General features: G+C 39.0%; 1 protein-coding gene across 8 annotated transcripts in view; it reads right to left on the bottom strand.

Moving 5' to 3' along the window:
• The window catches only part of KDM2B (lysine demethylase 2B), a 125,304-nt gene that overhangs the window by 95,624 nt on the left and 14,684 nt on the right, over window positions 1–14,996 (bottom strand). For all 8 annotated transcript variants that reach the window (XM_033008364.2, XM_042805709.1, XM_042805712.1 and 5 more), the window contains one exon: window positions 10,795–10,841. In XM_033008364.2, the coding sequence (XP_032864255.1) occupies window positions 10,795–10,841 (47 nt within the window). The remainder of the gene's footprint in view (window positions 1–10,794; window positions 10,842–14,996) is intronic.

The raw sequence follows: 14,996 nt of genomic DNA, 5'->3' as shown, positions 1-14,996 counted from the left end.
AAGAGTTTGACTGTGTTAGGCAAAGGACAAACTTAAAGAGCACTCAAACAGGAAGCTCAGCTCTAAAAATAGAAATGGTTCTACTTCCAAAATGGCAAGTCAGCGGACATGCTAAACATAGGCTAGTGTTATAGTATTTCATTTTTATTTCTAAGAGCCAAAAAAAAAGCACAAAGAGGGAGCATCAAATACCTTCTTTTGATTTATTTTACTGCACAGAAGTCCTAATCATGGATCAAGGCTCACCACCAGGCATTCTGATGAACAGCTTCCCAGTGGAAACTCACGACAAGAGGTAGAAGGCTACATCCATCATGTTTTAGCCCAGCATCAGTTAGTGCTGAGAGCTAAACCATCATTTAAAAAAGAAAAAAAAAAAATATATGTATTCCTCCCCCTCTCTGCGAGGGAGGAAGAGAGTGTGAGTTTCCTGCCAGTTCAACTTTCTGAACCACCTTACTGCAAGAAAGAGCAAAGCTCATGCCAGCACAGAAGAAGGGGATAGGAGAACAATGCCACAAGTGGGGAGAGAAGGAAGAGAATGAACCAATTTAGACTTGCTTAAATAGTATGGCAAAAAAAGCAAGTTGTTAGATGCAATGGATAGCACAGGGAATAGAGACACTATACCAGGGCACATAACAGGCAGAAACTAGATGCCAGTTTAGATGACAAAAGGATGGTCTGGCACCAGAGCACAAGTACTGGAATTAGAGGGACAAGTTTCTATTTCCAGTCTATCAGGAACACTGGGTAAGTTTTAACCTCCTCTGCCCTAGGTCCTGGTTTCATGATACAAACTGTTCACCAATACTCAAAAAACTGATGAGGCTTAAATAATTTTTTTAAGTGAGGTCAGGTCCCTGCCTGTTTCACAGCACAGTTCTGCAAACATCAGGGTAAGGGATGTGCATCCAGTACCAGTGCTGGCAGCTGCTGTGGGGAATCATACAGTGACACCAAACCAAACCCCCAATGTCCCCTTCTGATATTACAGACTGGAGCCTTTCTTTTCCAACAATAAGCTATTTAAGAGGCACAAAAACAATGTGTGTTAAATGAAGCAATGTCCTCTGAAAGTCTGCAATACGCTGCTTTAATATAGAGAGATTTCCACTTTACATGTGCACTGTTCTACCTTAGTATCGGTAGATGCCCGAGTCCCAAAGGGTTGCTTCAGAGCTGCTACAAACCACTTTAATTTTCAACAAATTAGGTAGAGCCCTCAGACTGTAGGAAAATCACTAATGTAACCTTCACTTGAAAAAAATCCGTTCAGAAACTCTGAAGTCTAGTTTCTAATTTTAATTCTACCCAGGAGAGAACACTGTGCAGCTCCACAACTTTGTAATTCTTCCTAGCTCTGAGCAAACACCCAGCAGAGAGAGGAACAGCTCAGCAATCCCATTACATTGTCTGATCAACATACATGACTGCTGGTGTCCCACAAAGAACTAACAGATCCCACGATAAACAAACAAAACCCCACCTCTCAAGTCCTACAGGTCCTGCTTACAGCAAAGTATGTTGATCCTTCTATCATTATTGGTTCATGGGTGGTAAGAGTATCCTAATAGCACTTGCTCAAGTCTAGAAGGATTTATCTGTACGTCCTAACAAGCTACTATGAGATTAGGGAGTAAAATGAGTTCTGTACAGTATAGTAGCCTCATCAAAGAAAGAGGGATACAAAGAAAACAGGAGAGGTCGCTCAAGGGAAAAGAAAGAAAAAAAGACAAAGATAAAAGGATGAGACAGTAAGTCTTCAGTGGTGTACTTGGAAAAGAGAAACCTGCTAGACATAATTGGAATGAATCGCCTCAATAAAACAGAGCGCTTTTTTTAAAAAAAAAAATTGTCCAGATGTTTTCTCTTTGTAGTTCTCACATTTAAAAAGAAATGCAACAGCTACAAGTCTGGCCAGCTTACACCAAAAGCACTTATGGACTCCTTTGTTGATAGACTTTGGTTTGACTCCATTCTAGCTTAGAGGCACTTGGAAGTTATAATTTTCTGTGGTAATACTTATTTGCTGATTTCAGTTGAGGTCTGACTTAGCAGATTTCCCAATTACAGAGAAGCTTCAGAGCATGAAGCACACTGGCAATCCCAACAGCATGACTGGTAGGACATTTGGAAATTGATTTTAAAAACAAAGTATTTTTTAAAAATAGTGGGAGACTTTAAAACAAGTTTTGGCCACAAAACAGTATGATGGATGAACTGTTTGTTTTTAGAAAGACTGGATCTCAAACACATGTTGCCATAATATTGCAAATAGCCTTATAACATCTGAGACAAATCACTGGCCTTGAAATACACTGCTTTCTGATTTTCCATTTTCCCCTTGAAAAAGTTTGTAGCTAGGTACATAACTCAGCTCCCTTAAAGCGCAGATTTTGGTTTTGTATCCTCAGATCAATGGGAATATCGAATATCACTGACATGCAATTATTTTACAGTCACTTGTGAGGAACATCCAAGCTCTGCCTCATCCTGCAAAGAGCCATCTATCTCCTGTCTTCGAAGTGCTCATGGATCCCCCTGCTCCTCAGCTATCGGGGAGATGTACCGTCTCTTGTGGATCCCAGTCCCTTGATGAATTTAGGGTGTGACTTGCAGGATCCAGAGACTGAAGTACCCTCAGTCTGAATCATTACAGACTGAAGTACATGTTCACAAGTTGTTTTTTGTAAAACTACACAGACATTGGCCATTCAAACCACAAAAACAATGAGGATGCTTTCATTAACCCCGTTTTGGTTAATACTTCAACAGTCCCATTTATACGAAAAAGAAGAAAGCAGAACCCAGAGAGCAAGCCAGGCACAGATCACACCATGGGGCACAGAAAAACACATAAGCAACAAGAGGAGAAATATTGCAATGAATGGAAGTATTTCATACAAGTAACTGTCCCCCCTGCCATGAGATCAATGTTGTCTCCTCTCCCCAAGAAGACTCTGGTCTACTGTGCTTTGAAAAATGCATTATTTGGACACCAGGAACAGAGCAAAGACCTCACTGCTTCCTCCTTATCCCTTCACACAAGATTCTTGGAGATCAGCAGCTAATGACTCCTGACTCAGCCCTTCTGCTCTTCCAAACGTGGCACTTGCATTCACACGACAAATCCCTGCACAGAGGGAGAACCATACATCTTAATCAAGACTTAGATGCAAGTCTAAGGGCAGACTTTTGCACTTCCTTTGAACAGCCTGTTTAATTTTGGGAAGCACTCCTTACAACAAAGTTTCTCTAATGAGCTTCCCTCCTAACTCCTCTCGGTCTCCAATTTCACAACTTCCTTGAAACAAATGGAGCATTGCTCTATAGAAAAAGCAACACTAGGTCCCTATTCAGCAGAAATGATGGAAAGTTTTCTGAACTGCAGTGTGTGGCTGCTTTGTCCTTCTTTTGTATTTGCACAGCTAATTTTCTTTCACAGGATGGAGAACTGTACATTGATGAAGACAAAATTTCCCCTACTTGCCTGCAGACCACACTACGAGCCTCTCGACTTGCTTTGTAGTTCAGTGTGAATTCAACCATGATACAATTTTCAGAACAGATCAATTTGAGAGAGGGAGAAAACACGCAGGCAGAATGAACCAAAAAATCACTAGGAAGCTGTTACTCAGAGACAGTTATCTGGTTTGCTTTCAGCTTTTTTGAGTAGCTACTAACAAAAAGCAGAACACATTTGCACAGCCAGCTTGGGAACTATTGTGCTAACGCACCAGAAGAAATGTATGCTAATGTAAAAGAAATGTTTTACATCCTCTCTGCCTTCCCTCCTGCCTTTATCCACCTGATCTGCAGTCACCACCACCACAATTTTCTCTTCTGTGGAGACACCACTTAGGATTCTTGACTGAGTACTGAATGAAATTTATACAGATGTATATATATTCATCTATAAATATGTGTACAGTTTTTAATATATATAAAAATCACATTTTATAAACCCAGAATAATCATTACCTACAATGTTTTCATCTCTTTCCATTCCTCCTTCATTATCATCTACTTCCAGAACTATGGATTAGGGGTTTCTTGTCTTTCTGTGAAGTACCTGGCATGTATATTCTCATTTTAACTGGAGTTCCTGGGGACTACAGCAGCATATGCATTTAAGAGAACAAAAATGGCTAGCTGGAAGATAGAGCCTCACATAGTTTATGGCTGTTACATACCCTTGATGGGCAGTAATCCTTTCTGTCCCAACTGAATTGAAATTATTTAATCAGCCGGTTTACATTAACTAGTAAGGGAACTTGTTCCACCCCATCTCAGTCCCCTGCACAGAAGAGGCTGTGACTCACCACATTCAGTACATCGTTTACAGTTTACAGGAAAACTCAAAACTGAGACTCCCCAAATTTTGTTTCCAGCACTGCACTTAACAGGCATCCAAGCAGATCTTTTCACCTTTCAGCCCAGTTTCCACCTGGGAAAAGAAGGCCACACTATTTACTGTGCACCATAACACTGCAAATTGCAGTTACTCCTACAATGAACAAAATGTTGTGATGCCAAACTTCAGAAAACTTGCTTAGGCCTGTCCCCAGTGAAAAAAAAAAAACTTATCAGCCAGTGAAATACTCCTCTGCAGGTCTAATTTCTTCCACTGATCTTAAAAGAAGCTCAGTTGTTCACTTCAGTACAGTATGATGAAGTCCCTAACATCTTACCCTATGAGTGAATAAACCATGAGCAGATGTATGACAGCACACAGCATCTCTTCCAGAACCAATACTTGTCAGCAGCACAAGGGAAGGCTGACCTGTGCTTGCAGGGCCAAACCCCCTTATTTATCAGACTTTTCCCTTGCAAACATCTGGGATTTAATGATGTAATTTATTCTATTATCTTTCTCCACTGACACCATGATTATAAACTCATAGTTGAGGCAGAGACCTTCACACATATTTCTTTAAACACTCCATTTGCAACTGAACTTTTTGGCTCAGCTCCTGTTCTTTTGGTGTTTCTAATGAGAAAGCAAAACCCAGCGATAATCAGATATCTCTTCAGCTACTCCCAGCAAAGAAAGCAACAGGATATGTAAAGCCTTGGTTTTCCTTTCACCCTTTGTCTTGGAGATCAAAGCCTGCTGCCAGGTCTTTAAAGATTTGACAGAATCACAGAAATCAAATATTGAAATGATATATTAGGTCCCATCTTGTGCATCATCTCCTTGGGGCAGACGAAGATTGCTCTCTCCAACACTTTTCAGAGCTTTGTCATGTTTGCTTTTTACTGCCATACCTCAGTGCACAAATTTTATCATAATTAAAAGCTTTGCTGCATTCAACTTTACTTGGATTCTTTATACAAGATGAAAACACCAGATCCTTCCAACACAGTTTGTGAATACATCAACTAATTCAAGGAAACCAAGTGTTTTCTATCCATGTAAACATTATGGTCCAGTCTAGTCTATAGCATCAGATTTTAATAGCAAAATACATGACTGATGATACATTCTTCACTGCTCCTATACTTATTTTTTAAATTCTATAAATAACCCCTTAGTGAGTTAATTAAATAAAATCAATCAGTGAGTTGATGTCAGTTGTTAGACCACCCCATGAATAGTGTAAGTCCTGTACTTGCACTGTTCCCACTGATACAATGCCTGGCTGGGCACGGTGAATTCCATACAACAATGCTGCTGATCCTACACAAGTGACTGCTATGGTCACAACCTTAACCTCTTCAGCCCAGGGATCACAATAACTGAAAGTTTCTTTTCTTTCTTACAATCCTCAGCATGTTTTGAGATCACCCCTTTTGCCACTAGTCGGGATTGCAAGCTCAACTTTGGGGGTGCATAATACATACCCTGGCACACAAAGCTACACCAGCCCGTACGTAGAGAGAGGGGGCAATGCACAGTACAGACCCAGCAGAACCACTTGGGTTTATTTAGGTATGAGTGTAAAAGCTGAGATTCAATGGAAGTAGACCACCAGCTGTTGCAAGCAAGCTGAAGAGAGGTCAGCTAAAAATAAAAAATAAAAGCAAATACATCCAGACTAGCCATCATTGTTTAGATACAAATACCAGGCTTGTGCAAGGACTCCACACATACTCAGGGAGTTCCTGGGCAAACTGTGACAACGCAGGAAGACAGAGGCAGTGCAGACATCAATTACAAGTCAAAGGCCGAGACACTGCAGATGCCACAGAAAAGCAGATACTCTTTTAAATTCAATCAGTGCTGACCCAAGCAAACCACTTTAAAAAAAAAAAAAGTAATTAAGAAAGAGAAAGGAGCTCAGACTGATAGACTGATGCACACATTCATGTACGCTTCCTCTTTCTCTCTCCTTTACATGGTTCATAACTTCCAAAACTACTCAGTGCTCCCTTCTTCAGATTGTATGATGTCCATGAAGAATAATATAAAGACAAACATCAAACGAATTAAAAAACGGAATGTTTGACTTTCTGACATCAAAGACTAAAGCAAAAGATTGCATTTGGTTCTTGAATTCAGGAATAGCAAAGGCTAGAGATGATCAACAGCAAGCACAGAAGCCCTGACTTTCAAACAGCTTGCTGAGCAAGGTAGCTACCTTTCTCCTTGCTCAGTCCTTGGTTAACCTTGGCAAGTGTACTCCACTTGTTCTTTAGTGTAATTGGCATAAAGCATTCTCACAGGTGTGTATGTATGTATGGAGATTCAAGCAGACACATGTGGGAAAACATGCTTTTTCTTTTCTGCCCATCTATGACACACACACCCCCCATGCTGTGGCCTAGAAGCACTGCTGGCAGAAGCTGCCAACACATGAAGCCTGGAAAACATAATTTATTCTGTATAGCTGCCTCTTCTGGGCATGAGCAATATGTCACTCAGAATCACACAGTCTGAGGAAAAAATAGTAATAGCTATTGTGCTGTCCCAGCACTTACCAGTTCATATACCTGTTACTCCCCAGAATCAGTTCTTCAGCTAGCTTGACATACACTCCTTTTTTTTTTTTTTTTTTTTTTTTTTTTTTTTTGGTCATGACACTTCTGGAATGTTTCTAGAGAGCTTTGTGACTTACATTTACATGACTAGCAGCCCAGGAAAAAGAAGAGTGTCTGAGTCTCACCAGCAGCCCTGGCTGGGAGAATCCTTAAGATACAATGTTTACTGGCTGGAAGACTGACTCTAGTTACAGAGAAGAAATGGACAATGGGGATAAGCCCTTGAAACAAGGGAGTAGGAGAACATAAAAGAAAGTAAAAAGGACATAAACTAAGATACTATGCAAATCTGAAGACAATTGCCAATGCGCAAAGAGTTTTGGAATAAAACAAAGCCCCAATACTTACTAGCTACTGCTGTGCACTTGGTTTTTAAGTAGCCCATATTCATATACTAGCACCACCAATACACCAACTTGGTATGCCGAGTGAAAAATAAGGAGCCTGCAGAAATAACACCTATTAAACATTTAGTGGAGATGTGGCAGATGTTTAAGGAGATGTTAAGAGGGACAATGACCCTCTTAATCAAATTTTAAATCAACTTATGAAGTCATGACAGTGACATTCTGTCCTTCAGAATTAGCAGTCAAATCTACCTTAGACAACAAAATTACAAAGCTTAATGGTCATTAAATTGCAACAGAGTTTTTCTTATTTCAAGAGTTGTCTCAAGTTCCTAAACAGGCCACTTCTCCATTTGTATTCTTGGCTCATAGCCATTTCAGAGATCACACAAATTCCAACTGCTGAAATTAATCCACTGTCTCAGGTTTACAGAGTATCCAGGATATCTTTCATACAGAGGTAGGAGTCCAGTTATGAACATTATTCCAACTGTGCAGTTTAAACTGTTTGTTCTTTAAAGTAAAGATATGGTATGGGAAGAGTGTTTTATCCACACACATAGGTGCACATTCACGCACACTAACGTGCAAGTCATAAACAGTAGGTCATAAGCATTACCAGACTAAATTCCAGCTGGTATCTGCGTTTTTTAAACAATGAAAACAAAAAAATCCAACAAGCAATGGCAAAATTTCTTTGGAAATCTGACTAAATACTAAAAAAATAGGCATCTAAACCCAAGTAACCACAAATGACGATCAAAAATACCCACCTTTTTTTCTCCTTATTATTGCCACAGACTAGAGTTTTCAAAGGGAGATTAAAAAATCTAGTCTACTAACTGTTCTTATTTCCTTGTGACTTACAGGTACTCAAATATGGAGGTGATAGAACAATCGTGTTAGAAATAGAAAGTCAGATTTCAGAATTATTTGAGACCAAAGGCTCAGTAACTTCCTATGGAACTTCTGTGCTTTGGAAAAACCCAGCACCATCTCTTTAAAATGTTCTGTAACAAATGTGTTTCTCCTCATTCAAAAAAGAAAAGAGAACAAATGACAGGTTTAAATAGCACCAGTATACTATAACAACGAACACTTAAAAAAACAACAAGTTTACATAGAACACAACATTTCTCAAGCTATGTTCTCTCTATGTCAACTCCCACGCACATTCAGATGCAGAGAGTTATGATCATTCCATTTCACATTCACAAAACATCGTTCCCCTCCCAGGTGCAGCAAGGCCCTGAGTAAGTTTTGAAAACACTGCGCTTCAGAAACGCAGATACCTGGAGATTCAAGCAGGATCCTAAAAAAATGCAGGGACAATCACAAGGGATATTAATAAAACAAGACTTTTCATCTGCTTTATTTGAACATCAGATTGTGAGTGTAACACATATATTAACCTAAAAGTAGAAAAAATTATCAGCAATGATAAGCAGTAGGAAAATTGTTCACCAGTGTTTCCTGAAGTCATTGACAGACAATTTAGAAATTTGGCATGGAGACAGGCGGCATTGCCCCCATGCACTCTGTGTCAATGTGGCTGTTACATAAAGCACAAATTCCACATCGACAGAAATGATCTGCCATAAGAACCATGATTTTTCAGGTATAACAGTCCACTTCCCAAATATTTTAGATTTTTTGAATCAAAGTTTCCACCCATAATGCCAGAAGTCATCAACTGTATTAAAAAAAGAGCAGGTGACAATGTTCTTGACCACATCAGAGGCTCAATACAATGACTCCAAAGGGAGTTTGTCCAAACACGATAAAAAAAAAAAGACCCATGAGATGCAGTATCTGGCCAAGAGTATATACATGAATTGTTGAACCAGCTGTGAGAAATGGCACACTTTTACATTAATTTCAAAGTTAATTACGATTGTTATTTCTGTTCCATTGTTTTATAAATCTAATTTTATTTATATATATCCTCCCACTTTGCTGGACATGTACACAGGAATCTCCACCCCCCTGATACTTCGAGAGACATCAATCTTGAGGAAATGCAACTCCCACACTTAGACTGTTATGCAGAAAAAACAATGTTGTTATGCAACACTGCTGTTCCAAAACATCTCAAAGTCAGACCCTCAACTTCAGCAGTTTCAGAGATAGAAATGGCAGTTTATCAGCTATGGAACCAATTCACAGAAAATTACAAACAGGGTCCAGATAATCACAAGGTTTATGCACAAGGCTCCTCTACAGCAGAAAGACGTATTCTGTACCTACAAATGTGCACATGCAGATATTTAGGAAATACATAAAATTTAGGACTTGCAAATACCCTCATATTATTACCTAATTTAACTGCAGATTACCAACAGAAATGCTACCAATGGCACTTCCCACAACACTTCCCTAACATTTTCTGCCAAAGAGGTTTGGGGCTTTTTTTTTTTTCCAAACTTATATATGGTCATAAATTAAGCAACGTTGCCAAGTTTTGTTTGTGAAGGAAGGTTATCAGAGATAACCCCTCTCTCACAGATAACCCCAAGTGAGCAGAAATGAGGCACAAGTTCCTCTCCCTCGTTTTTCTTAACTACATCTTCTCCAAACTTGATATTCCTATTGATTATTAAACTCAAGAATAATTTTCAAAAATTCATCCTTCAGAATGCAGCAATTGGGCTAATTTAAAATATTAACTCCTGCCACAACACAAGGAAATAAAACCAGTAAATTCTAAATAGCAAGAATGCAGTTAAATGTCTCCGTGAAGGACTGCAGCTAACACATCCAAAACTCAGCTAGCTCCACAGCAACGACTTCACAGACTGTAGTATCACTATGCAGTAACAATTTCAGATAAACAATAAATAACACATCCATCTTCGGTAAAAGCAGGTTTCAAAGAAACATACAGTATAATCTACTCAAAATGTAGCTTTTCTTAAAGTTAAAAAGATTTATTTTGCAAAAATTACTGGGAAACATTTGATGATTACAGTCACTACTTCTCTGGTTTGTGTCTTATCAAAAAGGCAGTTTGCAAAGCTTTGTGCTCAGTCTCTCTTAGCAACCTTTCCTCAAAGCACTGACCTGGCCTGACACTGATAAAGACTATGGGGAGAGCACAGGCAAAAGGTGATACAGCTCAAATCATACCTTTTACAAACAGATGCTCTACAACAGATTAAAAAAAAATGAACTCGATCAATAGAGCTGCCGCTTTCCGGGATCACAAAAGTGTTTGTAGGACACCTGTTAAGAGCAAAAGCATTCACTCTCCTTCCAATGGCCAATTATCCAGCATGAGATCAGAGTCCAGTCAGCACAACTACTAATTAGGGTTCTCCCAGCCTTTTTAATTTACAAATTGCTTCTCCATGCCTTCTCCCAGATTCTGAGAGTTATCACAAATGTCTACAAACACAACTGGACAAGTATTTCAAAGCAATTCTGTTCTGTATAGAGTTAATCCAGTGCATTCAAAATAACTTACCCACTAATAGCTTCACATCTCTGACGGTGAAATCCGGGTCAGGCATTCTATAATTAGCAAAGAAAGCAATGTTAAACACCGTCAAGAGAAGTATGGGTACACTTTCGTTACCATAATAAAAGAGAAATAAATGTATAGTGCTCTTTGTCTGTAGTGCAGTAGGTGGAATCAAGCAAGGCCTCTCTGAAGTGTGGACAGTGCAAGTTTTAATGACATACATAACATTTTCGCATGGGCAAGCGTATAAAAGTTTCTCTACTCGTAATGAAAGAGAAGAAGAGGTGTCTTTTCAGGCACTCTAGCACCACTGGAGTGGGAGGGAAGGGAAGGGATTGGGAGTGATTTCAATAAAATCCTAAAGCTTTATAGCTTGTTCCTGCTAAGCAACTGGCAGTGGTTTGAAACTGGTGGTGCTTCACATATATTCCCCAAGGAGAGAGTTATCACAGGTGCCAGTGGATACAAATTGAGGCACAGAGTGGTAAACCAATTTGTTCAAAGTTGTATCATCATAGTATTGGCTTCACTGCTTGGAAAAAAAAACAGAAAAGATAATGAATTAAAGCCCCTTTGTTTTAATGACTATTCCAAACCTTCTTGTCTGGCAGAAGACAACCTGGCTGTATTTGGTGGGTAGGGAAGTTGTTGTTCAATTCAATTTGGGCTAAGTCAGAGCTAAATTAAAAGGTAGCATAATTGGTTCTCTGATGTCGATGCATTTATACGATCACTTCTAACACAGGCAACGTTTTAGGGTTTAATGTAATTAGACAATAGCCTTGTACATCAGGTGAGTAAGTTTTACTTGTCAGGTAGAGAGTAAAATTCTGCAACATACAAGGAAAAAAAAAAAAAAAAACGGAAAAAGAAGACAAAAACAGTAGTGGGGTTTTAAAGCTGATTGGCTTCATCTTAATGACAGTATTTCATACTTCACCTCACACACAGACTGACTAAGGAATTGTAATGAAAAACAGCCCTGTGTGACCTGCCAGCTACGTGCTCTGTCCCTCTTGTACTACCCTGGGTTTAAGATAAACAATTTGCTTCTGGTCATAAAGGACTTCTGACATAATTCAATCAGAAATCAGAATGATCCAGCCCACAGGCAAACTTTTAAAGCAATAGTTTTTACTATTAAGAAAAGACTGAAAGATAAAGTTAAGAAATTCATTTACTGTCACGCATCTATCTTGAGAACTATTCGCCAAATTGTTTGTCCACTTTCTTTTACCCTTATCACCTTCCTCTGGTGGGATGTGGAGGCTGGACAATATCTTTTGTTAGTTCTCTGCCAACCCTCACATCTTTGCATTTAGCTGTGAGGGCCCCACTGCTTTGGAATTCACTCCCTCACCAGAATGAGACAGGCTGAATCTACTGACCTTCAGAGTTCATTCAGAGCTCATCTTTTTTTCCAAGCACTAAAAAATAAGAAGTAGGGGAAGAAGGAACTATTTGTGGGTGACAAGAAGATGCGAGGCTTATCTTCAAATGACACAGCTTGCCTGTATTTTATTCCAGACACGTAGAACAATTAGATGGGCAATCTTTTCCACATTTGTATAAATCAAAATAAAAATCAACAACTGAGATAACAACCCTAACCCAGATGCATACAAGCAAATCCAGTCTTTCTGAGAGCTCTAGCAGCAGACAACAATAAACATTACTCAAACTGGAAGAATACAATCCTCCCTAACAATAAAATTGCATGTTTAGCTCTTTGGAGAGCACACCTGGCAGATCCTTGGGTTTATTTCTCTGCAATCTCACTATGTATGATACATTAGAGAAGGAGTACACCAAGGGAAAAAAATCAGGCTTAAACACAGCAAGTTTCAAGTACAAGAACAGATTTTGGAGTTGGGTTGCCTTGGGAGGTCCTGCTTTTAATTCAAACCCATTCTGCTGGCTCTGAGACCAGAACTGACTGCACTTCATCTCCAGCCCCACCCAGCATAACTGGACACTCACTCTTACACAGTTAAGGCTGGTTTGCTACAGCACTATGATGGCTAGAAAAACAATTGTTTTCTTGAATGTCATCAGTCTTATACTAATCAGTAAGTTTTGGTTCATTTGTTTTTCTGCATGTAAGTCCAGAATACCAACAATGCAAGAACTTATTTTTTTCCCTTGCTAATTATGCAATTTTCAGGCAAATGCATCTCGAGTAAAAACACTATGAATGCTTCCAAAGATTTCATAGATCATAAAATATAGGTCAAGAATAGTATAGTGGGGTGACTTGACTTAACACCAAAATTTAACTGACTACATTGGTGATTTTCAGCATTCTGCTATATACAAATCATGTTGCCTTAAAAAAAAGAAATGCAAACACCTTAGTATGCACTGGGTGCAAACTTGCATTTTAGTAAATGTTTAAAGATTTGCTAGAGGTCTCCTATTAAAATCCTAATGAGGATGAGCTCTGGCTAGCATACATATCTGATTAACAACAATACAATGCAAGATTACCACTGTTCAGATAAAAGAGACAACATCTTTCCAAACAGCATTCTCTCTCCAAGCTACAATCCTGGAAACAAACAACCCTCCTAGAAGAACAGCTACAAGATCACAGGTGGACTTTCCTGCTTCTAGCCATACAATTAACAGCTCAGGATGGTCAGAATATACACGAAAGCAATTTCCAGATTTTCGTTATAATAATTCTTCCTCATTGATCTCATTCATTGCCATTTCAGAGTACCTCCAAGCACAGTAACCAAACTGTTCATCTATGCTTTGTACCTCTGCCAGGCACAGACATGCAAGCTGATTGCTTAACAGCAAACAGAAGTGGAAGCACGTTTCATCAGTAATTCAAAATGTCAGAAGTCTAAAAATCATCTTTTATAGACCATTGCATCTGAACAGTCACACATATATGTGGATCACCTAATTTACCATATCATGATACACACAGCCTCCTCTGGGCATGAGACGGGTAGTGCTAGAAAAGACCCAGTAAAGCATCATTCCCTCCAGAGCCTGAAGTGGAACTTAAGGTTCCTGAGTCTCATCAGCAGATGACTCGGATCCAAAGGCAAACTGTCCAGTCTCAGTCTAGTGATGGAAGATGGGAGGCTGTGACACTCATTAATCTAAGCAGTAAACGTCAGGATGATGAGACTGGAAGTGCTCAGTGTTTTGGATCAGTTAGGCAGGTGTCAATCTATTTTGATCTTGCTGGAACACAATGCACACAGCATTTATGTATCTGCACATCCACAAAACTCATATATTACATGCCAGCTACTTTGGGTAGATACATGTAAGAAGTGGAAATGTAAATAAAATTAAATCATGTTATCCTGCAGAGTGTCAAATAGGAAAGTTTGCTCATGCATTTCACTTCTGTCATTTAAAATACACATAAACTGTGTTTCCAATCTTCTCTCATTCTAATGACATTTATGCCCAAGTGTGTACAATTCCTTTATAACATCATTTCAAACTAATAAGTCATGCTTATTTAAATAAAAAATATTAGAATGTTGAATGCCCTATAAGAGATTACCAACATACAAATTCTAGTATTTTAATCCCCCAGAGCAGTCAGTATTCAATAATTCAGCAGAGAATGGAAATATAAAAACAATTCACCCAACTAACTGTGAAATGGAAAATTTAACTGATTCCATGCAGGAACCATCCAAAGCTCATGTATCAGATAAAATTTGCTCTTACTTTTGTCAGCATACTAATTCATCAAAAATATCCTCAAAAGAAAAAAAAAAAAAAGTATTTTTACTCTCTGACAGTGAATTCCAGCTAGTGGAAGAAGTTGCACATGATGTGTGGATGGTTCACAAAAGGGAGAAAGGGAAACAGCCCTAGAAAGGAGGAAAGATGTCAGAATAGTATCAGAATGATACTGGCAGTCTGTAGGAAACTGCGAAGCTGGCTAGTCAAGACTGGCTGCTGAGACTATTTTAAGCTCATCACAGCAAATTGAAACACGTATTTCTCCTTCACTATCCAAACCATTAGTGTGTGACAGAGGGTTGAGTAAGTGACTCTAAAACTCTTGCTGTGGATTAGCATTTACTTCTCTTCCACCTCTTCGCAACCCAGTTCAGAATTCAAAAGATGCATTATCCTAATTGCCAGAGCTGCAGAACTCCAACCGAAAATGAAGGCACGCAGCATTCACGCCTGCTACTTCTTCACTTCCAATGCGTGTTCCAAAA

This window comes from Tyto alba, unplaced genomic scaffold (genome assembly GCF_018691265.1).
Source record: "Tyto alba isolate M040663 unplaced genomic scaffold, T.alba_DEE_v4.0 Super-Scaffold_44, whole genome shotgun sequence".
Classification (NCBI taxonomy): Eukaryota; Metazoa; Chordata; class Aves; order Strigiformes; family Tytonidae; genus Tyto; species Tyto alba.
Note: the sequence above shows the minus strand (reverse complement) of the source record. Positions and strands in the feature narration are given on the sequence as shown.